This window comes from Solanum pennellii, chromosome 12 (assembly GCF_001406875.1).
Source record: "Solanum pennellii chromosome 12, SPENNV200".
In the NCBI taxonomy this organism is placed as follows: domain Eukaryota; kingdom Viridiplantae; phylum Streptophyta; class Magnoliopsida; order Solanales; family Solanaceae; genus Solanum; species Solanum pennellii.
Window position 1 is genome coordinate 81,555,456 of NC_028648.1, and position 24,205 is coordinate 81,579,660.

A 24,205-nucleotide genomic window follows, 5' to 3' on the forward strand; every position below is an offset into this window, starting at 1 on the left:
GGGGGTTGGAGGGGGTGGGGGTATGAAAAAAATATATATAAATAACTAGAAATAGAAGTTAGTTATATATATAATAGGTACATGTTTGACCGTACAATTGAGTTGCACACACCTAGGTTATCGGTGGGCCAGACAAATTATAAAACATTTTACAGTTTTTTGACACGTGGAGACATGTAATAATTTTATAAAGTAAAATATGTACTTAATTTGAACAAATTAAGTTGGCCTAGCTTCATTTTCTAGGATCATTACTATGACATAGTGTTGGAGTAATTGATCAGATATTTCATGTTCGAATTTTAAAAATAGAGGTGTTTTGATAGCGATCGTCGATGGTTTACTCCTTGAATGAGTTTAATGGATTTAGATTAGTAAATTTCGATATTACATTTCATGTTACGAAGAGTTAAATCATTGCATGAATATTTAAAGAATGTTTATATTTTTATTTTCAATCTGATATTTTATTAGTATTAGACTATTCGTTTAATTTGAAACTCCATATAATTCAAATTTCGCTTTATGCAAGTCGCGTTAAAAGGGAAAAACGCTCTGTAATAGGATCTATTCAACTACAAAAGCTTGAACAAAAGTTTTCTAATAAGATATTAGTTTTGTTTACATACTGAACATATGAATTATTTTCAAAAAAAAATATGTTTTACGACAAATATCTTATTGCTAAATAACAAAAATTTATTAGGAATCATATTTAGGAATCGATTACCAATGAATAATCAAAAAAAAATTTATAGCTACAAGTATGTGTGAAGAAAAACTATTTTCCACTTTGTAAAAGAGAACTTTTGGAATAGCATTTGTGAAAATGACCTCTTAGTTGATAGATTCCTAAAATTAATCTGGTAATTAATTAGCCCATTAATTTGTCCTCCTTCAAAAAAAATTATAATTAATCTAAAGAGATTTATTTGCTTTATGAAAAATTTCGACGATCAGTAACACGAGTCATATAACCTCCTAAATTAATATTTAAGATTCAATACTATAGTTCTAATTAATTGTTTTGAATACTTCACCTACAATTATATCTAAATTAGTTTTGTGTTGAATACAACTATACAATAATTAAGTTAGAAGTGACAAATTATTAACATTAGGGATTAAATATCAATGTGATTTTCTCATCGAATGTTAGTATATAGTAAGTAAATTATCATAATATTTTATTAAACACATCAATTTCAGTATATAGGAGTAATATATTTATGTCTAAGCATAAAACCTTATCCTAAGAGTAGCACAAGTTTCTTATTCGTTGAATTATTTGGCCTCTTTAATTAATTGGTATCAAACAATGATCACAATCTCATAAATTGACATCTCATTTTTTTTATTCGGTGTCTGATATTCATACTAAAGTCTAATTATTTTGAATCGCACCACGTAGTGTCTCATTCGGGAAGTGTTTTCTACCAAGAATTTTTTTATACCTAGGAATCGAATTCGAAACCTCTAGTTAAGAGAAAAACAATCTCATCTATTACACCATATTTTCTGATGGTATTTGCGAAAAATTAAAAAGTTACACATATTTGTACTTTATGATTAACTATAGCTTCAAGAGTGACACAAAGAGATAGAGAAATTCTAACGAAAGAATTAGAATAAAATACTAGAATTAATACACATGTGACCTAAAATAGTTTTGAGTCATTTTTACTACTATTACACTAGAAACCTATCTATGTACAAGTATCCCTCAACCTATGCCCGAAATCACACAGACACACTTATACTATACTAAGGTCCTGTTACCCTCTTGAACTTATTTTATAAATAATTTTTTACCCCTTTTCGACCTACGTGGCACTAACTTGTGGGCCCAGCGAGTGTTGACATTTTTTATTAATAAGCTTATCTAACATAAATTTAATTAATTGAATAAATACATATTTCCATATATCAAGGCCTAAAAAGATCCCCCACCCTCAAAAAGGGAACAAATGCTACACAATCATGACCTTGTATAACAAAAGATGACTCAAAAAATATACTTGTGGTTGGCTAATGTTGGGGCAAATGCTCTTGGTTTAATTCTTGATTAAAACTATAATTAGCAAACACACATTATTATTCTCTAGCTAGGTACATCTAACTTTATACTTCTTTTAGGAAAGAACTTCAAATTATAGGATTAAAATCTATATATTCTGATAAGCTAAAATTAGAATTTAAGATATATTCTATTCTAAAGTTTTTGAAAAATATATTCTAATGATCATTGAGCATCATTCTTACATTGTACAAACAAGACATTGAAATTCTAATATGATATGACTACAAATTCATTCTAGATTAAGCCCTATCAATTAACTTTTTTTTTTTTGTCATATCCTAAAATTTAATTGCTTTTGAAAATAAACCAAGATATGCTCAACAATTTCGACTCCCTTTCATAACGTGACTTCTTCTAATTTGTCCAAACCTCGATGGATAGAGTTATCTAGTATTCGTGTTAGTGACAGATAATGGGATACCTCATGGAATTAGTTGAGGTACACGTAAGATTTATATAATAAAAACAAAACACATTTTCATGAAGAATTTATATCATTACACTTATGGAATGCCAAAACTTGAAATGTTCATGTCATAAACAAGAAGAATGTATACCTATACACTAACTAAAGAATCTCATTTCTTGATACAACTACACCAAGAACTCTCCAAGATTAAAATGGAGACAAACTACTACTTGGACATCAAATAATAAATAATCATATTTCTAAATTCTATCGAATAAAATCGAAAAACTTAACACTTCAGACTTGTTACGAGGTGAGGTATCGAGATGCATGTGTAAAACCCCACAACTGCATCAAGAAAACGAAACTCTCAAATCATCGGTCATAGAATATTCAGCAAATTGTTCAAAACAACATAGTTTTCTGCACAAGTTTGGTAGTACATTACCTCAACATTCTTCAACTCAAACTCTTCATCATGTGCTAAGCATAAGTTCCCAAACGTATCACAAGGTCCACTATTACCAGATAACCTTCATCGAAAAATTATCTCATTACGATGATGGAACTTCAGAAAATTGTAATGAAAGTAAACTGCAAGCTACAATGTCGAGAAACTTACAGGTCTCCATCCAAACATAACGCGAAATGTCCACCTCCTCCAAGCGCCAGGATTTCATTCATGCATAAGTAAAAATATCTGTTGGCACCTAGTCCCAAACAAAAAAAACGAAAAGAAGACTAGGTAATTTGCTCTTGGAAGTTTTTATGTATCGTGCATTAGTAAACTCGAACGAGTAGTATCATACAAAAGCCAACAACTATATGATCAGTATATGTTATGGTTGAAGAAAATCTTATATACATACACACATATTAGACCAATATATAATCTCTTTTGGCGATAGTGTGTATAATTTAAGAATGTACACGAAATACATACTATGATAGAATTCCTCAACTGTCTTAAAGATAAATTACAAAGACTCCGTGAGTCTCTCGTTCTTGTATTTTCCCTTACCGAACGCCACTACCCCGAACATAGCAGGAATCTTCGACTAACTATGAAAGAGAAGTCAAGCTGTGTGGTGTACTAACTCAATAGATAAGTAAAGGGGTGTCAACTTTGATGAAAATCATCACAAAATGTTGGCTTTATAATGGATGGTTTATCACCTAAATTTAGTTTGAAGAGAGTCTTAACGGTCATCTGTAAATTCAAATAGGTTTATACTGAAGATAAGTAGCTTGGTCAACCTCATATATAACGAGGATTTCAGTCAAAGAGATATACGATATAAGGGTTTATCGACTTGATATACTTACCCGTAGGTCTGAATAGCCTTGGTTCACCATATACAGTTGTGAATACAAATGACTGAACTGTTCCCTGTCAGGATAATAGAATAAAAGCATCTTAGTAATGGATATAAAATGAGATCAATGACGATGAATAAGCACAAATCGTCTACCGTTTTCAAACAATATTATTAACAACGGAAAAATCCCCTGTTTACATACCAAAAAGTAGATAATCTAAAACATTTTACGATTCTCTACAAGATACCTACAAGAATATACGATATTTCTTCTTGGAGAAGGGTATTTCTACAAACGACACTAAGTCTTATGTACATAAATGACTTCGTAAAATTACCAAGGGCAACACCAGACAACAAAAGTTATTTGTTCTTTGGATATTAGTTTACCATAAGTTCGAATTGATTAAAAGAAAGTGAACACGGACTATTGTCACTTGTCTTGTGTAAAAGGCGAAAAAAATTATTAATTACTTGGTACTTCCGCTTCGCGGTTGGCCTAAGTGGTGCCTCAAGCAACCCACCAAATACAGCACCTTGCTTATCCCCGGTAATCTGGAACAAGCATGATTAAGAGAAAATTCACATCAACGATGAGGAAAAAGAATATGAAAAATGATACACTCCCTCTGTTCCAATTTATGTGACATACTTTCCTTTTTAGTCTATCCAAAAGAATATGTCACATTTCTATAAATGAAACCAATTTAACTTAACGGTGCCACATAAATTGAGACGGGGGAGTAACATATTGGGAATGCATGGACATAAAGTTTTTGCAGTAATGTGGAGGCAAAAATACCAGTAAGCAAGGACCAGAAGAATTAGCACTCATGCGAATTAGCGTACGCAGTGATATACCATGTTTCGTGGTGCTGCCCTTCATTCAAATAAACAGAGTAAATATGAATACTGAACCGCAAAAGTTGTTATAGATCTTCAATGGAGACTAGTTCAGAGTCGAAGTTACCTATACAACAAGGACCATTGACAGCCTTTCACTATATTAGGGAGAGAAGACTGGAAAAAATCATACAACTCCGGAGAAATGAAAACAGAATCTTCAACGAGATTAGGCATGGACTGCTCTAAACTGTCTCCATCAGGTGCATCTTCGAAAGGTTCAAAACCACTGGCGACACTCCTTGCAGAATTAGGTTCTTCATTACACCTAGGTGTATAGAACGATTCGTTCAACACACCAATTGAACTCCTGATCAAGCCATTTTCACCTTCTTTCATGTGATCATTATGATCATCACATTCTGCGTATCTCTCCAAAGGTCTATCACGCCATGAGAAACTCTTACTTCTCCACGTAAAAGAATGTGATTGAAGCGAGTTGACATCATCTTCATCTTTGAACTTGCTAAAACTCGTTGACGGTAGAAAGATAGAAAGTACAGATGATAAAGATCTTCCCTCTTTCGTGTATGGCCTGGCCTAAACACAGAGAACTACAGTGTCACAAATAATGAGCCAATCGAAAGGACCAAATTAAGAAACATGTACTATGTTGTGTTTGTTATATAACAACTCTTCAACTTCCATTTTGATCCATTTGGTCATGTTTCATTCCAATACTCAATAACCTCGAGATCCTTTGACACTCAAAGTTCTCTACATTTTTTATTGACATACAAATCTCTAAACGGACTTCAAAGAGAGCTTACAAACACCTAGTCTAAGTACACACCAACACGTCATTCCAATACTCAATAACCTCGAGGTCTACATTTTCTACTGACATACAAATCTCTAAACAGACTTCAAAGGGAGCTTACAAACACCTAGTCTAACTACACACCAACACGACTATTGCTCATCCCATCTCGTCTTTTCTTCTCAAAAACTAAGAAATTATTCATATTCGCAATCATCAAAAAAACGAAAAACTAAACAATTATAAACAACCTATCAATCCTTCTAACAAGGAAACAAACGCAACGCCACTTACACAATTACAAAGCTCTCCATTTTCAAACTCACAACCAATTTAATGCATTTTCTCAGCACTCATCTCAATACAAAAGAGAAGCTTAGCTTCAGTACACTAAGCTCCCGCTATACACAGAGTCCAAGGAAGACTCGAACTACAAAAGTCTATTGTACGTAGCCTTACTCTCATCTCATTAAATGTAGTGTCAATGCCACCTCGACTAATTCTACGAAATAACTCCTACCCCACCACACATAACACATATTGGACAGATGAAACAAATCACCTAGTATTTTTTCGCGTCCGCTAAAATTAAACATGATACCTCATGGATGCTCATAAAAATTGAAACTTTAATCATTAAACAACAAACACATTGCTTTAAAATCATAATATCAACATATCAAAAGCAAAAGATCTAAATTTTACAACATTATAACATAAAAAAAATCATTTTTTTTGGCAAAATTTTAATAAGAAAAAGAGCAAAAGAGAACCTGAGGTTGTTGATCTGAAGATTTAGAAGGAGAATCAGAAAAAAGACGTGAAAGCTTCTCAGAAACTGTATCCTTTATGGAATTCATATTTTTTTTTTCTAAATTTTTTTTTTCTAATTTTTAGCACTTACCCAATTCAGAATCTTTGAATTTTAATTCAAAAATTGGTATTTTCAAAGGTAAAAATGGGTTCTTTTATTTGAATTTTGCTGTTTTTTGGTGATTTTGCAGATGGAAAAAGGAAATTTTGGTGAAAAAGACAGAAGAGGATTGTCGTAATAGCCGGAAAAAAAACAGAACATACAAAAAATAAATTAAAATATAAAAAAAAATATCAATTTTGATGAAAATTTGATTATTTTTTTTAATTATTTGACTTTTGATATTTATATTGAATAGATAAATTAGTATTTGCATCCTATAAAGGTTATTTAAAGAGAAAGCATTGTGATTTTTTTTTCAAATAGAAGACTTTGAAATCAAGATTTTTAGTTAAGAATCGAAAATAAGAAACACCCTAGATTAATTTATTTTATCATATTTCAAGGGAAGACTAATCTAATTTTAAAAAAACATATTTTTTTAATTTAATTTATTAATATAAATATTTGTCAAATAAAAAACATATTTTTTCTGTCCTAATTTATATAACTCATTTCTTTTATAGTCAATCTCAATATTTTGAATCGTATTCCTAAAATGGACTATCTAATTATGCATAACATATGTTTGTCTATATATATTTTTTAATTTTAACTTAATAAGAATCAATAATAATAACAACATATTTTTATCTAATCAATCGCTTAACCATATGTAAGTTTGAAGTGGAATATATATAGGGTGTGAATAAATGACTTTTTCTAGAAATTTATTATTCTTTTCTTTTTTCACCTAGAAAATTATTATTCAAAAGAGTATGGATAGGGCATTTAGAAAAAAAAATGCATTTATATAATAAAGTCAATAATGGAGTGCTATGAATGTTGAAATTTACAAAGTTGACTTATTGGCTCAACTCTAAAGTCTCTCACTCCAATTTTTTCCTATAAATACCTTCTCAAATTAATATTTCATTATCCACATAGCTCAAATCTTTCTCAATAACTATTATAATCTTTTTTTTTTAATTTTAGACAAAAAATAATATTAATTATGGGTGTTACTACATATACTCAAGATATTGTAGCACAAGTTGATGCAAATAGGATTTTCAAGGCTTTGGTTCTTGATGCAGATAATATTATACCACAATTGATGTCACAAGCTGTTAAAAATATTGAAACTATTGAAGATCATGATGGAAACATCAAGAAGATGAACTTTGTTGAAGGTATTAACTTAGCTTTTTAAATACTGATTCGTTTGTGTTGAAGATATAATTAAATTAAAAAAATGTGTTCTTTTTAATGATTTACGTTTTTAGATGAATAATTATCCAATTCAACATGATTTTTAGAGTAGGATGACAATTAATGAAATAAGGTAAAAGGTGATTTTTTTTCATTACAAGAAATGAGGTTAATTAATTTTTCTGATGACTTTATAACTACATGATGACCCCTTTATTTTCCACAAAAATAGGTTAAGAAAAATTAGGTACATTGTGTAATATATTGAATATTTTATATGTTTATTTCTTAATAATTTCTTTCTGAAAATCTTAACTCATAAGTCTTTAAGGAAAAAAGTCTTTTGTGATGACTTTTTTATAATAAAGTTGCTATGAAAGTTCCATTTCTTGTTTGTGCTTCATAATTTTCTAAATTCTTATTTAATGATTATATTGAAGGCACAATAGTAAACTATTAAGTTGAAAAAAGCAAGTCCAATATAACTTCTCCAACATTTGAAAAATAGAATAATAAAAAATTATAATATAGCATAGAAAACAAAAAACTTTTAAAGACTGGTAAAATTTTATAGGTAATCTCATTTAGCTATAGATTAACGATAAATTATAAAAAAAATTCAGTTATGTAGGAATATTTTTGCGACAGATTAATTAGAAATTACCGATTGTTTCATAGCATATTTTCTTACGGTGAAACTGACAGAAACTAAATTATTTATGTTTTTATGATGACAGGATATCCAATAAAATACTTAAAACACAAGATCCATTTCATTGACGACAAGAACATGATAATAAAATATTCATTAATTGAAGGAGAAGTTCTTGGAGAAAATTTGGAACATATTTCTTATTATATTAGATTTGAAGAATGTGAAAATGGAGGGTGCATTTGCAAGACAATAAGTGAGTATCATACAAATGGTAATTGTATAGTCAAAGAAGAAGAAATCAAAGAAGATAGAGACAAAGCTATTGAACTTTTCAAACTTGTTGAGGCATATCTTCTTGCTAATCCTTTTGCCTATGTTTAATTAATGGTTTTAATGTATTAACTTTTCAAGAGTTACAAGTTTAATTTTTGAAGTTTTGGCTTTAAATTTGAGTAATGTGTGTTGTTATGTTGTTGAACACATAACCTTTTTTATCGTATGTCATTTGTGTGATAACATTGAGTAAATTGTTGTTGTGATTTCTCTTCGATAATAGTAACATTTTTTATGAGATGATTAAATATTTTGATATAATATTAGAGCAGATAAATATTTTAAATTAATTATAAGTTTCACCATCACTCATTATCAAAAAGACTTTCCACGTATGACGTATGAAAAAAAAGTATATTCTCGCACTTCAAGAAAAAAGTATATTGGGACAAAATTAATAATAATCTTTTATAATAAATTAAGCATTAAAATGGGATCGATAATCACACACTTTAACAATATAATTTTTAAAAAATGAAACATTAAAATTTTTATTTGTGAAAATATGATTTATAGATTTTCAAACATTCCAAATCCCTTTTGGTCCAAAAGGACTTTGTTTTATAATTTTATTACAACTTTATTTTGGCAAAAGCTATTAAAAGAGTGATGAATTTTATTTTGTTACTTTTTGAATTGACCACTAATACCAAACAATATTACCAGCATATGCCTTTAGTTTTCAACGTTCACATCATATATTGAATTTCAAAAGCATAGTATATATCATACATACTTTTTCCTCCTACATAATTTACGTAACACTTTTTTCTCCTATCTTTTTTGATTCGTCTACGAAAAATATTTTTTCATATATTGTAGTAACACTTAGAGTAAATAGAACGACGGATAATTGATGACATATGAAAAAAGCAAAAGGAAATAATTAAATATGTGTCTGAGTTTTGACCATCATCAAACTTAGTTATCGTATAAAAAAATCCTAAAATACACATGCAAACAAAATTTTATTTCTAAACTTTTCACATATTAATGATAAGATTTTCATCTAAAAAAAACTAAAGGTCCACAATTATTGACTTGAAAAAATTTAAATTGAAAATTACAAATCATCCAAATATGTTAATAACCTTAATGGTCAAAAAAAGAAGTTGAATTTAATTACTTTTTCCTTTTGTATTCTATTATTTTTTTCTTTAATGTCCTCTAAAAAAATCACCTTCCTCTCCTTCCCCAATTTTCCTTGGGGGTATTTTTCCACGTTAATGCCAAATTCTTCCCCTCGTCGGCCGATCAACGACGGGCGGCGAGCGGAAATATAATTTTATATTCTATCATCATTATCGATCATCATTATTCGTATTTCAAAATGCCTCATAAAATGGGAGCCTTGAAGCCTTTTCAATTATTGGAGGTAAATATTATCTCCGCGCAAGATTTGGAACCTATATCCAAGAAAATGAAAACCTATGCGTCCGCGTGGGTCCACCCTACCCGAAAACTCACCACAGGGGTTGATAATGATGGTGGTAACAACCCCACGTGGAATGATAAGTTTGTTTTTCGGGTAGATGATGAATTTTTACAACAGGATACTTCTGCGGTACAAATTGACATTTTTTCGGTACATTGGTTCCGCGATTCGCTTGTGGGGTCCGTTCGTGTCCTCGTTGGAAACCTTATCCCTCCTCCGACTAGGTTGCAACATCAACAACACCATATTGGTATGCGTTTTGTTGCACTTCAGGTTTGTTTCTTTCGAGTATATTTTGATCTTTTTGTGAATATCTGTTTACGTGAAATAGGAACGTTGCATGCATGCATGCATCTCTTCAATCTTCATTTTTGAAATTATCCCTATACTACATCATATATTTTTATAGATGAAATTGTGGAATGTAATATGTCCAATATTCTCCCATCTCTATTGTTTGATATTCATTTTATTTAAATTTGTTTTAAATATACCCTTTTTGAAATTTCATATTTTTTTAAAAGTGAGATTTCATTAGTTTTGTCATATGTTTCATTGTGTATTTAATAGCTTCATGTCAGAAGAATTAAACAAACAAATTGAAACAGAGGAACTATGCGTATGTTGTAAGATGATTATTGACAATAACTCACAATTTCTTTGAATAAATATGTGCAAAACTAGCATTTAAAAGTTTATTTTTTATTTTTTATTTTTGGGATATAGATACGTCGTCCCTCAGGGCGTCCTCAAGGAATATTAAACATTGGTGTGACATTACTTGGTGGTACTATGAGAAGCATGCAACTATATAGACAATTAAGTATGTCAGCAGTTGGATATCGCGATTTAATGGATGAAGATGCACATCTACCCAACTACGACCAAAAAACCCTAGAGGCTCAGAAGGACGATAACAACAACAACAACAATGCCACTACGTTAAAACCTATACTACGTCGTACAAGGAGTGAACGTAGTGAACGTGTCACGTACGATAGCGCCTCGATGGCTAATAGTTCATTAGTTGCAGCAATTCCCCACAAAAAAAAAGTTGTGGCTGTTGAAAAAGAGAGTTCAATACTTAGTATTTCATTTGAGCCACCAAAACATATGATGAAGAAAAAAGGTAAAGCAAGTTCTGTTATAAGTGGTGCAGAATTAAGAGAAAAGCCCAAAACAAATAATAAAAAAGGTAAATCTGGATCAGTATTAAGTGATTCAATTGTTAGTAAAGAATCATCTTCTTATCTTAATAGGCCCAAGCCCAAAGATTATAGGCCCAAGCCCAAAGATGATAGGCCCAAACTCAAACTTATAGAGTTAGAATTTGGGGATAAAGAAAAGCCCATTAATGAAAAGAAGGCCGGAACCGATTCACCGACGACTAAGATAGTTGATGAAAAGTCCCTTACAATAAAGCCCAATAAGGTTTTGGGCCATGATGTAAGCCCAAAAGAGAGACAAACACCAGTTATTGGAAAGCCCATGTTGAGAAATAATGGTGGATTTGATTATGGAGGCCCAAAAGGACAAAATGGGAAATTTGTATTTGGAGGCCCATTAAAGGCCCATTCAGTATGGTCTGATTCTGAAGTTGGGCCTTCACCTTCTGAAGTGGCTGCTGCTATTGCTGAAAAGAAATATCCTTTAGAAGAGGAAAAGAGTTCTGTTTTGGATGGTTGGAGTATAGATGAAAGCGTCGAAGGGCTCCGGTCGAAGCTCGAGAGGTGGAGAACCGAACTACCGCCATTATACGACCGGGGGATGGCGTCGAGTAGCTATCATTCAACGGGCCGGCACACGAGAAGGCATACTGATGGTGGGAGTGGGCTTTTTTCTTGTTTTGGTAACTTTTATGGTTATGAATGTCAATGTGTTTGTGGAAAGCCCAAAAGGAGAAGAGTGAATCCAAAGTTTCAAAGCCCATCAGTTGGAAGCAGGTCATGGGTGTAAAAAGCCCAAAAAAAAGATTTCAAGGCCCAATTGTGAGAAGGGAAAGGAATATACATTATTTGCAAAGAGAAAATATTCATTATTATTGTTTTTTAAATTAATAAGATGTTGTATTAATATATTTTTTTCCCACTTTGGTGGAACTTAACCAGACTAAAATTCATTTTCTTTTATCAGTGAGTTTCATATGCCTTTTAGATATTTTGGTTTGGTATGGAGGGAATTTTTTTCCATGAAATAAGATAATATTTATGTTATATACTGTATATAATTTAAAATAAGTGTAATGTGTGAGTTTTTCACACAAATAATTTTCTTTGTCATGTTAAGCAAAAAAGAATGGAGTGCATTAGTTAAACTATAATTAATTAAAAATAAGTGAATAATTTTTTTTTATATCAAAAAATTATTTATCTTTTTAAAAACTAATGATTATTATGCCCTGTGGACCCATATATGTTTGCCATTAAAACAAACACTCTTTTCAAAATGATGAATTCTTCCTCTTCAAGTTTCATTTTTTCAAATATATATTTGTTTTATTTAGTCTCTGATTTGTGTTGCCATGTTTTTTTCCTTTATTTACTGAAAATGTTTTTTTATGTTCCCAACCTTTTTGTAGAAATGTAGATATTTAATTTATTTTCCTTGGTAGATTCATATAAAATAGGTTAAATTTAGTTTGTGTTTGACCATGCGATATGAAATCGTTATTTTAATTTATTATTTAAATGTGTGCTTTGGAATCACAATTTTAATTTTCTTAATTATTTCATTTTATTCGATATCTGGTGTTTAATATTTATATTAAAATTCGATTAGTTCGAATTTAGCATGTACAGGGTTTCATTCAAAAGGAAATATTTAAAATTCGAATTCAAAATCTCAAATTAAGAAAAAAAAATTATTTACTGCATCACATTCGTCGGTGAAATGCTTTGATCCTTAATGGAACATACTTTTATGACAAGTTTGACCTTAAAATTAGTTGGTGTTAACCTTTTAAAGAAAATTAATAATTTATTAATTTATCTATATATTAAGCTCTCTAATACTGGCATTGTCTCTAGAAAACATGTTTATTAATTGAGTATTATATTACATTTTATTAAAAGTTAATTTGGACAGAATAATAATAATAATATTTGGTCCGACAAAGATCATATGTAAGATATACAAAACTTTAATGTGGTTAATTTAATAATTAGCTTAATAGTACTATCAAACATGAATTTATTTCGAGGCCTGCAAAAAATATCATTGTCGCATAAAAAGTTACTTCCTTTTTCTTTTACTTATTCAGTATAAATACGATATATTGAATTATTATAATATAATAATAAAATATATTTTCGTAATTTTGATATAATGATATTTGATATGTATTTTTATTTTTATATATAATATTGGATATGATATTCAATTTTCACAAAAAAGCATATCAAAATACATAATAACGTGTTGAAGTATATATTTACATATGCATACATATATGTTGTTATAATCCTAATAAATATATAAATTAATATTAGTACAAAATTAATTATTTAGTCATCGGAATTCTGATTACACTATATATCTTGATTCGGTGTCTAGTATTCATCGTTTACGGTTAAGACTACTGAAGTATTTAACCTCATTCTTCCCCTAGCTTTTGTCTCTTAGTGTCATTATTGTTCTAACAGAGTGCTTTCGTTGTTGGTGTTCGTTCTTCGTCAAGAAATGTACTCTTTTTTTGTATAATTGATAAACGAAGAAAAATGTCTTTTATATACCTTCTTTTGAATATTACTATATGTTAAAGGTGTTAGCTAGTATGATATAATTAAAACGCTTTTTGTAAGGTCGAAGTTATATTTCTCTATTATAAGAGTATATGTAAATCGATGTTGAATAAAACTATGATTTACAAATTTATCACACCACAAAGTATAGTAAAATCAAACTTTAAAATATTAAACCATATCGAATTATAAGTTTGATATAATCGTAATATAGTATTAAAAAATATGATGACTTAGATAAAGAAGGCTAATGGAGAAACCTCATTAATTATAATTCTTCTAGATGCCTATAAATCTTAATTAAGCATTTGTAATTGACATAAAACAAAATCAAGGATTTAGAAAATCTTAATTAGTCAAGTTTAGGTGTCTCAACTTTAGCATTAAAACTCATGGGTTAATGTGTAAAAGGTTGATTCTTTTCACAAGCCAAAAGCTTAGTCTAGACTATATACTATTTTTTTGGCTTCAATATATACTTTATTTATTTACTTTCTTTGTGTTGTTTGTCTACTATTTAGAAGACAACTATCACTTACCCTTACTTTCAAAAAGATTGATCTAATAGTGATTTTGGCCATATATATATATTCATCAACTTAAATTAACTAAAACAATTTTTTTTATAGTAATTAGTAAAAAAAGTGGTGTATACGTAATCTTATTCCTATCAAATGAAATGTGAACCAAAACCATCATAGGAGGATAAAAACAATAAATTATTGAATTTTCAAGGAGTTGAGGAAATGATTTTCTTTATTTTTTTTTAATTCAGTGTTTGATATTCGTCCTCTTAATTTAAATTTATATTAAAATTTTTACTTAAAAAAAAAGTTTTTTCGAAAACTAATTTCATCTTTAGTTAAGCTTTGAATGTGAATTAATACTTATCACTTTGTCGTAACTTTTTGTTATACTAAAAAATTATATTCATTTTAAGTTTAGTCCCAACATTTGGACAAAAAAGTGAATAAGAAAGGAGAAAAGTTCTTAAAAGCTATAAGGAACATAGAAATAACACATTCAAGTACATATAATGGCAAAAAGAAAATTGAAATGATTTCAAATGAAACTTGAAGAGGAAGAATTCATTTGTTTAATCATTTTATTTAATAATAATAATTAAAAAAGTGTTTGGCTCAATGGCAAACATATGGGTCCCATATATACCATTTTAATTTTTTTTAATTATTATTAAATTAATTAATTATCTCCCAATATATATATATATGATCACTTCATTCTCATTCATTTCTTGAACTTCAATATTTGTAGTTTCTCAAAAATTGGAAAAATGTGTTCAGAGAGTAATTCATCTTACAGTGATGAAACTGGGCTTGAATTGGGCTTGGGCCTTGGCCCAAGTGTTACAAAGATTAACAAATCATCAACAAAATGGTGTGAGTATGGTAGAATTTTGACTGCTAAAGATTTTCCTAATGGATTTATTACAAGAAGATTTAATAATATTTGTACTGATGAAAATATTGGATCTGCTTCTACAAGTGCCAGGTAAATAACTTTTTCGTTCGACATAAGTTTATGTTTTCGTATTATAATATTTCAGACGTTATGTCTTGTAGCCTTGTAGATATTATGCCCCGCGCTAGGCATAAGTTTGATTGTAAGGAGCAGGATGCTTTTTGAAGGTCAAAAATTAAAGATCAAATTATGCAATTAAATGTTAGTAGTGTTTTTTTTTTTTGTTATAGCTTCATCATGATAATTCCATTTGTTTTATGAAAAAGTGTATGATGATGATATAAGCTTTTTTTGGTAAATTTGGTGACTATTTTAGGAGTTTTTACTTGAGTTATGGCTTTGAAGTGATTGTTTTTTTATTTTTAAGGTTGTGGTGGGAAGAAGTCGTTGTGTTGCTCGCTCAATAAAGAGTTAATATTCAGAATTTTTTACTATCAAATATTTCTTGTGTTTTGACCATCACATTACTTTATTTGATTTTTGTTATTTTCTAGTTTACCCTTTATTATATGTTATTTCGTCTTTACCTTTGTACGTTGTTTAATATGCATTGGTTGACTGGAGATTTTTTGGATAGACGAAAACATTCTCTCTCTTTCTCTTGAAGGAGTCTTAGTGGGGGTAAAGTCGTAGCAGGCTCTACCTCCTGTAGGATTACACTTAATATATATATTATCGTTATTGTTTTTTTGGAACGATAAACTATGGATAGGGAGCAATTTCTTTTTATGGGCTTGTGTGGTATTAATCAGATCAATGAATTTCGAATATCAAACAATTATAAAAAAAAAAAAAGATGCTTATTTTTCCTTAATTTAATTCTCTCTATTAATTAATATAACATTTAATTGGTTCATCCACATTACTATGTTCATATAATTTTTTTTCTATAGGTATTAGCCTTTGTTATTTCTAACCAATATAATTGCATTTCTTTTGAAGCAGTCAGGTTGTGGGATGGCCACCAATAAGGACTTACAGGATGAATAGTTTTAATCAATCAAAGATTACAAATGCTGATCATCAACAAGAAGAAAATGTGAACAAAGAAATTGAGAGTTCAAACAAGAAAATTAATCATGGAAATATTAATACCAAGAATAGTGATGTAGATTTTGTAAAGGTGAATATGGATGGATTGCCAATTGGAAGAAAAGTGAATTTGAGTTCTCATATATGCTATGAAACTTTAGCCAAAATTTTGGAGGAGATGTTCTTCAAATCAACCAAAACTACTAATTGTAAGTTGAGATATCTATCATAGTTACTAAATTGTCTTTGAAATGATCTTATGGTGCTACTTCTCAAAAGTTATGTTGCTCGAACTTTTCAAAATGACAATGGGGACATGTCTGATTCTTCAAAAGTATTTTATTTTTGTAGGATTAGGCAAAAGTGACTATTTTCAAAGAGCCTCCAGAGATCGAATACAATTACAGACTAATAACTTGGTTATAATATGGATATCAAACACTTTATTTTCCATCCAACGTCTGATATTTGTTTGTGATTCTGATTAATTTGAATTTATGTTATATAAACTCAGTTAATTAAGAGGAAACCTCTCTTTACCCTAGATAGTACATGTTAGTGTGATTTTTCTTGTTATAGTGATAATATATGATACTTAATTGAATTTGTGCTTATTTAAATTAGGTGGAGAAAAAGAAGAAGTAACAAAGTCATGTAAGCTCTTGGATGGATCATCAGAGTTTGTTCTCACATATGAGGATAAAGATGGAGATTGGATGCTTGTAGGAGATGTTCCATGGGGGTAAAGAAATATTTCTTTTAATTTAGCGTTTCTATAGTTAGTTAAAATGTTTGACGTATTTAGAACAGAGTTATCTGATATCTATTACTGGTAAAATGTTACCTAAGTATTTTGTAGAGTTAGTCAAAGTACATGCAAGTTAGGCTAGACATCACAACTATATAAAAAACAAAAATCTTTGACTAGAAATCATTATCGTTATATAAAAATTTATAAATTTCAAATCCTGAATCTTTCTTTGCTTACCGGTTCGTTTGTATTGTCTTGTAGGATGTTTTTGAGCAATGTGAAAAGACTAAGAATCATGAGGACTACTGAGGCCAAAGGACTTTGTATGTAGAAACATGGAGAGACACAAAGCAAATTGATCTAGTTTACTTAATTAGCAAATTATCAAATGAGAACACAACTTGGAAAAACTATATAGGAAAATAGTACAAGTAGAGAAGCAAAGAGTACACATTTTGGGGAGTACTTTTTATAGTTTCAATTTTTGTTTATGTATTTTTTTTTGTCTAATGTAAGCCTTATTCAAGTTACTAGTTCTTAAAACCCCTTATATAATTGATACATATGCTTGCTAGATCCTTATATATTGTTATAGTTTTTTTCTTCATTATTTTGAGTTCAATTCTTTTTATTATTGTACTGTTTCTATTTTCATATTGAAAATAATTTCTCTATCTTCTAAGGTAACTAGAGATAAGACTACAAATACACCAGTCTACGTCAACATAGATATTATTGTGTTCCTAAGAACTCACATAACTAGGTTTGTGAACTTCAAGTCCCAAAAATAATAAACGAAGACTTTTTTTAACAACGTGTAACTCTTGATAAGACTTATAATTAATACTCATATATTATGAATCTACATTTGTTGAATCGCCCATGTTATTCATGTATCATTCAACCTACAACTTCATCTAATGAGTTATAGAATTTTAACAATATGCAGAAGTTTGTAACATTAAGCTTAACTTCATCATGAAATTAATAAATAAATATACTAAATATTATATATATATATATATATATACATACTTTAGAAAATACCATCACATCAAGTGGTCGTGCCGGAGTGGTTATCGGGCATGACTAGAAATCATGTGGGCTTTGCCCGCGCAGGTTCGAATCCTGCCGACCACGCCAGTGTTTGTACATTTTTTTAAATTAATTTTTGCATATTAAAAGAATTTTATGATGTTATTTCGACCGTTTACTCCGGTCATAATCGTAGATAGAAAGATGCGAAGGTCGTAGATTAGAAAGGAAGATTAGTAGATAATCGTGTGTTGTCTCGCGTTCTTGCACAATAAGCTTGGTAATAGTTTAGTGTGTTATCTGTTCATATTGCATTGTCTCACTCTCTTGCAGAATAGTTTAGTGTGTTATCCGTTCATATTACGTTGTCCCACTCTCTTGCAGAATAGCCTTGATCGTAGATAAAAATATACGAAGGTCGTAGATTAGAGTGGAAGATTAGTAGATAATCGTGCATTGTCTCACTTTCTTACAGGATAGGCTTGGTAATAGATTGGTGGCATCATATTTGTTTATCCGTTCATATTGTGTTGTCTCGCTTTCTTGCAGAATAGGCTTGATCGTAGATAAAAGGATACGAAGGTCGTAGATTTGAGTGAAAGATTAGTAGATAATTGCATAATAGGCTTGGTGATAGTTTGGTGCGTCATATTTGTTTATCCGTTCATATTGTGTTGTCTCGCTTTCTTACAGAATAAGCTTGGTAATAGTTTGGTGCATCGTATTCGTTTATCCATTCATATTAGTTTTATTTTTGTAGTTTATTGTCTTACCATTTATATTATTACTCGTTGTTTCCTTACTTGACCTTAGAGTCTTTCTAAGACAAGCTTTCTACCTCCATAAGATAAGGATAAGATCTGTGAATATACTACCCTCCTAAATTAAACAAGTTGCGGAATCAAAGACAATTGCTCTCTTGACAAGTTTAAAGCTCCAAGCGAGAGAAAGTGAAAGACAAAAGGTGTTTTCCCATTCAATTGATCGATTCAAAATCCCGAACTGAAGCCCAAACCCATAATCTTATTCAGAAAAATGGATCATTGACATGCGATCTTTACGGATTAGGAAGCAAAGTATAAACCATAAACCAATATGAAAGAAACTCATCAAACAAGATAACAAATGTCAAATGCAGGTCTCCCATTAATGAAGAAATAATAAAGAACATTACCGTCCCAAATCTCTTTGATTAGGTCTTTTGGATAACCTAATAATCACCTAATCAAACAAATGTCATAACCTAAAAGTCTTTAGGACTAAAGCAGAGGAGAGAAAGAGATGTCAATTGCTTACAACTTTCATTTCTGAATTTTTGTGCCTGTGGGTGGGGTGGGGGGAGGGGAGGGAGCTGCCTTTGATGACATCCAATGCATTACAAAGCTGGCTCATCCTTTGTTCTAATTTAATTCGAAGATCGATTGATCTCGATTACAACTAACCATGACAAAGGATTGATACAAATCTCTATACATGATCATATGAAGTTCAATCTTCATATCTACTAGCTAATAGGTTTCTTTTTCTCTTTCGAGAACGGAAGACGCAAACAAGAAGTAGCTTATACTTAACATGAGCTCTTACAATGGGAGAAGAGTATTACTTCCAAGTTCCAAGTTAGTTGTTGCAACAAACTTTCTTCTATCTTCTCAGCTAGTCATTGAACACACCATGAAACTAGGTTATGTGGACTTAGATTCTATCATCAAGATTGTGAGTATTCTCGGGCAAAGGAAATAGAGAAAACGTTCACCAACAACCGCGCCTTCATCTGCACGAGAAATAATTCAACGTCAGCTGAATATTTAGCTAATACAGTTGTCAGTGACTAACATAAGTCAAAAGCTTACAAAATATCATGCTATGTTCTCTCCAACATCACAAAGGTATAAGCATCGAGAATTCGAGATACTGATGTGCAAAACAAGGATATAGAACATGTAGAAAGGAGGTTACAACATTCCAAGTCCTTTGCCCCGGACGTTCTATGATGTTCAGTTTACTCAAATAAAGTATATTATAATAGGGCCTCCCACTATATATGCAAGTGAATGAAATCAACACAAAAAAAAAAAAGAACAGAACAATGTATAGGACAATTAGCATTAAACAAGATCAATAATCATCAAACAGCATACATTAGCTCTTCATAAAAAGGTGAGTAAATGACGTTTTACTGATTAGTGTCTTGATTGTCTTGAAGATACTACCAGAGATGATTCGCAATCTGTTAAGGCACTTCGACTGAAACATTTAAGCACTCCTAAGATGAGAACATTAATAGTCTTTAAAATATGCAAGTGCACCTAAAGAGGTGACGGAGAATGCTATTTGGTACTAAACCAGAAAGAAATTAATCAAAGATGGCATAGGCTACACTCTTTTCTTTTGTCTAGTTGGTACAGTTAATATTTCAAATTTCAACATTTTCAGTCCATATAATTCTTCACAGCTAAATCGGAAGTCGCTCTCTCTTTTTTTTTTTTTAATTCAGTAAAATTAGAAGCTTCTTAGACATAGAAAGCAAAGAACAAAATGTACAATTAGAAAAGTAGAGCCAAAAGAACTGTAATCTAGCTCTGAATAATCACAGGACATCTGATTCAAAATTATTCAAAACGGAAGTACACTCAAATGCATTTGAAATGCCTTTACAACTAATCTATTGTATGCATATTCAAATAGCTTGTGTGGGATCTACAATTGTAAAGCAAGGACAGTGACATTCCAAAGAGGTTGTCAGAGTTGCACTAAATTAAGACGGCCAGCCATGAGCAGAATCACTCTGGGAATTCAAAGTGGAAGGGACTTCAATCAGCATATGAAGAAAAATGCAAAGAACAAAGACCACATGCAGGTAAAGTAAGAAGACGACCAATTTACAGAATCTAAATGCAAAACCAGCAATTCAAGAAAATGTTATGATGTCTATCATAATTTCAAACTCTACAGGATTATTAACTATTGATGGTTACCTCAGTACATGATGTGCCAAAAATAGCTATGCTGCATCTCTCAAAACTCCAACAATTCCTATGAGGTAGTCAATTGCAGATGGCAAGCTTCCCTGTGCAGTCATCAGGCATTCCATAATCAATGCTGAGCTCCCTTAGGGGAGGGATATTCTCCATTGCGAAGAGCATGAGGTGAGGGAAAGATACATTATTATGATCATACAGCACAGGCTGTACTAGAACATTGGGGCTTGAACTGTGACTCATGTAACAGGCTAAATTCCTCATTCTAGAAACATCCATCGCAAAATCCAAAGGAGGAATGGAGGGGTATGCCGGTCGAGCGTAATTAGAATCTATTCGGGATAAATCTCCCCATTCCGCCCATCTCTCAGCAAAATGGCTTGGATAGATTAAACTATCACCATTCATTGTAAATATTTGAGCTTGCTCTTGAGTGAGAACAACACCAGTATATTCACAAATAAAAGACCCTGCTTGCAGGAGGTCTAACGACCTAACTCCCCAATCAGTCTCCCTAGACCGAAATACTTCAAACCTGTTCCTCACACCTTTCTGACTAACTCGATTCGAACAAGTTGGAGGACATGAACAATGTGGTCCACATTCAAAAATGATTGGTTTTCCTCTCAACAAGATCCCATTCGTATCATATGCAAACTGTCCACCATTTTTCATCGCACAAAAGCAATTAGTCCCATTCCCACACCCATCGGTGCATTCACAACCTGAACCATTTCCCACATGTTGATAGACATATGGAGGAAATACAGTCTTCAACAGATAGTCATAACAAGCTGGATCACGTTCATTATCAATATCATTGAATAAAAATACAGGCACATTTTCCTTTTTCCTAGATATATCAAGAGAAATGTATCCCATGGGCCTTACCTCTAGTGGCCTGGTCCTAAGACTCTCTGCAAATCTAAGTATAGCACTTCCCATGTCTGGCTGATTCTCAATCCTAACAAGCTTATATTTGTACACTCCAAATCCAGACTTACCCACATCAAACCAAGATTCCGTGATTCTATACAATCCATCATACACATACACTTTACCACTAGAACTACCAACATATTTAAAGCCACGAATTACCCTCACCTCAACTCCATAGTACATGCTCCTCTCCAATGCCAAATTCCCACCTTCCAACTTTTGATGCACAACTTGCCGTGAGTTCTTATCCTGTCCACCTTGCCCTGTATATATAATCACATCCCCAGCATCTTCATCATCCTCATACCCCCCTGAAGCAATTATACTTGTGGCAATTGGCTCCCCATTTGAGCTCTGGTTAGCAGGAAGATAATCAATCCCAGCTTGAGGTGTCCCATGTAGTCCTACCACACAAAGCTCCATTCTATATAAGAACAAATCACCAACAAGCACTCCTGGAATCGGACCAACAGTACGCTTATCACGATTCAACCAAAGTCCATGCTCCCTCATCATTTGTGATGCCTTCAAGTCTCCCCTTGCTCTAGTCTGTCTGCCAGAACCCAAATGTTGGCTGTTTTCATCCTCTAAATTTACAAAAATCCGTAGAGAATCATAAAGCATTCGTGTCTTTCGAATCAGGTCACGGAAGTATCGTACATCCTCCGGTTTAAGATCAGTCACCCTAACCAACTCTGATGACCTCTTCTCATACTTCCTTCTTGTAATAACAATATTAGAGACCTGAGATTAAGCTAACAAATCAAAAAGGATCGATCGAACTCACAAAAAAACTACCTGGGTCAGTAAGCATTACATCAAATTCATCTACAAAATCATCACAACACCAAATCAACTCAAACCAAACCAACAAAAAAAAAGTTCATTTTATTCAATTTTTAACCTAAACTTCTTCAGGATTTGATTTAAAATCTCTAATACAAGCTAAATAAAACAATCCCTCGTACCTGTGAACCATTGCTGACAGGAACAATCGCTCGACAACCCAAATCCTCATTAGCTTCAACATCTCCATCTCTCTGTACACTCTGAGCAAAAGCCGTTTGAAACAGCTCAGATATCCGATTATACTCCGAATGAACACCTGCCTCGATTGAGCTTGGAGTTTGAGAACTAGTAGCATTCAGCTGCTGCTGCTGCGGAGTAGTAGTATTTCTGAAACAAGAATTGTAACTGAAATTCGAATTGGGGTTCATCGATTGAGGGGTAAATTCATCAAGGGGTTCAAGTTTCGGCTCAATTTTAGGGAAAATCATGGTGGGTGTTGGAGTTTTTGGTTCAGTAGAGAAATTAACGTCTCCTAATCCAACAACAGAACCCATTTCCATAGAAAAACAAGAAAAAGCAAGAAGAATTTATAGATTTTTAACACAAATTAGCTCATGTAAGAAGAAAAATTTGAGAAAATTTAGGGTTTTGCAGAGAAATATTGAGATTTCTCCATAGAAATGAAATGAAAGAAAAGACAGAGGATTTGTCTGAAAGAGAAAATAAAGGAATCTTTTTATCTTTATTGTATTATAAAATAAAATCTATTTTTAAATGTACTTTTTTTTTCATATTTAAGCATCGAATTAGGAAATAAAGAAAAAATATTTATTTTATTTAAAACAAAAACAAATCTAATGTTTTCGTGCTCTTATAATTAAAAAAAATGAAATTTATTTTTTCCTTGTATCTAAGAAAGATTATCTTGATTCGGTTATATGAGAGTCAAACTGATTAATATTGTGTATTTGGACAGTTTTTATTATAATATGTGTATATTTAAAAAGAGAAAATAGTCAAAAGTCTCTCTAATATATTATCGAATTTTCAACTACACACTTATACTTTAATGGGGTCCTATCACCACCTCAATAAATGAAATTTAATTTTTCCTTATGCTTAAAAAAGATTATCTTAATTTGATTCGAGAGTCAAACTGATTAATATTATGAATTTGGACAGTTTTTGTTATAAGGTGTAAATATTTAAAAACTATATATAAGGTATTATAAATCACAATAATTAATAATTTTAAATATTTAGAAACTATTATAATTAAAAAAAATATTCTTTAATTGTTCGAATAATAATTAAGATACTTGAATTGGACCAAAAAGAATATTAATTATTAATACAATTATACAAGAAAAAAAATTAAGGGGTGCATTAAAAATTAAAATATTAAACAACATTTAAAATGGAGTGGAAATAGTAATTGAT

The 24,205-nt window shown here is 31.0% G+C and overlaps 5 protein-coding genes and 1 non-coding gene across 7 annotated transcripts; 4 read left to right on the plus strand and 2 right to left on the minus strand.

Annotated features, from left to right (window-relative positions):
- Positions 1-2,540: 2,540 nt before the first annotated feature.
- LOC107005874 (oxidation resistance protein 1-like) lies at positions 2,541-6,519 on the minus strand. 2 transcript variants are annotated; one of them, XM_015204525.2, is made up of 8 exons: positions 6,245-6,519; positions 4,779-5,251; positions 4,611-4,683; positions 4,283-4,363; positions 3,816-3,879; positions 3,112-3,199; positions 2,938-3,022; positions 2,541-2,837 (listed from the first exon to the last, which is right to left on the minus strand). In XM_015204525.2, exons 1-8 carry the CDS (start codon positions 6,329-6,331, stop codon positions 2,796-2,798), a joined length of 993 nt encoding a protein of 330 aa, XP_015060011.1. In that variant the 5' UTR covers positions 6,332-6,519; the 3' UTR covers positions 2,541-2,795. The 2 variants fall into 2 exon arrangements, with proteins under 2 accessions (XP_015060011.1, XP_027769103.1); XM_027913302.1 differs by lacking the exon at positions 4,283-4,363.
- An 813-nt stretch (positions 6,520-7,332) lies between these two features.
- LOC107006766 (pathogenesis-related protein STH-2-like) lies at positions 7,333-8,827 on the plus strand. The gene is made up of 2 exons (XM_015205284.2): positions 7,333-7,577; positions 8,334-8,827. Exons 1-2 carry the CDS (start codon positions 7,400-7,402, stop codon positions 8,630-8,632), a joined length of 477 nt encoding a protein of 158 aa, XP_015060770.1. The 5' UTR covers positions 7,333-7,399; the 3' UTR covers positions 8,633-8,827.
- Positions 8,828-9,738: 911 nt separating this feature from the next.
- On the plus strand, positions 9,739-12,232 carry LOC107006802. Its single transcript, XM_015205321.2, has 2 exons — positions 9,739-10,292; positions 10,746-12,232. The coding sequence occupies exons 1-2, from the start codon at positions 9,915-9,917 to the stop codon at positions 11,973-11,975; spliced, it is 1,608 nt and encodes a 535-aa protein (XP_015060807.1). The 5' UTR covers positions 9,739-9,914; the 3' UTR covers positions 11,976-12,232.
- A 2,796-nt stretch (positions 12,233-15,028) lies between these two features.
- Positions 15,029-17,598, plus strand: LOC107006687 (auxin-responsive protein IAA13-like). The gene is made up of 4 exons (XM_015205204.2): positions 15,029-15,271; positions 16,187-16,482; positions 16,898-17,015; positions 17,286-17,598. The coding sequence occupies exons 1-4, from the start codon at positions 15,054-15,056 to the stop codon at positions 17,353-17,355; spliced, it is 702 nt and encodes a 233-aa protein (XP_015060690.1). The 5' UTR covers positions 15,029-15,053; the 3' UTR covers positions 17,356-17,598.
- Positions 17,599-18,082: 484 nt separating this feature from the next.
- Positions 18,083-18,164, plus strand: TRNAS-AGA. Its single transcript has one exon. It is a non-coding gene; the product is annotated as a tRNA-Ser (tRNA).
- Positions 18,165-19,178: 1,014 nt separating this feature from the next.
- On the minus strand, positions 19,179-23,491 carry LOC107005164 (histone-lysine N-methyltransferase family member SUVH9-like). Its single transcript, XM_015203678.2, has 3 exons — positions 22,945-23,491; positions 21,035-22,720; positions 19,179-19,830 (listed from the first exon to the last, which is right to left on the minus strand). The coding sequence occupies exons 1-2, from the start codon at positions 23,323-23,325 to the stop codon at positions 21,104-21,106; spliced, it is 1,998 nt and encodes a 665-aa protein (XP_015059164.1). The 5' UTR covers positions 23,326-23,491; the 3' UTR covers positions 19,179-19,830; positions 21,035-21,103.
- Positions 23,492-24,205: the final 714 nt, after the last annotated feature.

Bases quoted from the DNA above. Each gene is read 5' to 3' on its own strand.
- LOC107005874 (XM_015204525.2), bottom strand. From the start codon at position 6,331: ATGAATTCCATAAAGGATACAGTTTCTGAGAAGCTTTCACGTCTTTTT. The intron at 3,880-4,282 runs GTAATTAATAAT...TTATCCTGACAG, and splicing joins CCGCGAAGCGGAAGTACCAA to GGAACAGTTCAGTCATTTGT. The intron at 3,200-3,815 runs GTAAGTATATCA...GTTTGGGACTAG, and splicing joins AAGGCTATTCAGACCTACGG to GTGCCAACAGATATTTTTAC.
- LOC107006766 (XM_015205284.2), top strand. From the start codon at position 7,400: ATGGGTGTTACTACATATACTCAAGATATTGTAGCACAAGTTGATGCA. The intron at 7,578-8,333 runs GTATTAACTTAG...TTATGATGACAG, and splicing joins GAAGATGAACTTTGTTGAAG to GATATCCAATAAAATACTTA.
- LOC107006802 (XM_015205321.2), top strand. From the start codon at position 9,915: ATGCCTCATAAAATGGGAGCCTTGAAGCCTTTTCAATTATTGGAGGTA. The intron at 10,293-10,745 runs GTTTGTTTCTTT...TTTGGGATATAG, and splicing joins TGCGTTTTGTTGCACTTCAG to ATACGTCGTCCCTCAGGGCG.
- LOC107006687 (XM_015205204.2), top strand. From the start codon at position 15,054: ATGTGTTCAGAGAGTAATTCATCTTACAGTGATGAAACTGGGCTTGAA. The intron at 15,272-16,186 runs GTAAATAACTTT...CTTTTGAAGCAG, and splicing joins TCTGCTTCTACAAGTGCCAG to TCAGGTTGTGGGATGGCCAC. The intron at 16,483-16,897 runs GTAAGTTGAGAT...TATTTAAATTAG, and splicing joins ATCAACCAAAACTACTAATT to GTGGAGAAAAAGAAGAAGTA.
- LOC107005164 (XM_015203678.2), bottom strand. From the start codon at position 23,325: ATGGAAATGGGTTCTGTTGTTGGATTAGGAGACGTTAATTTCTCTACT. The intron at 22,721-22,944 runs GTACGAGGGATT...GCTTAATCTCAG, and splicing joins CTGTCAGCAATGGTTCACAG to GTCTCTAATATTGTTATTAC.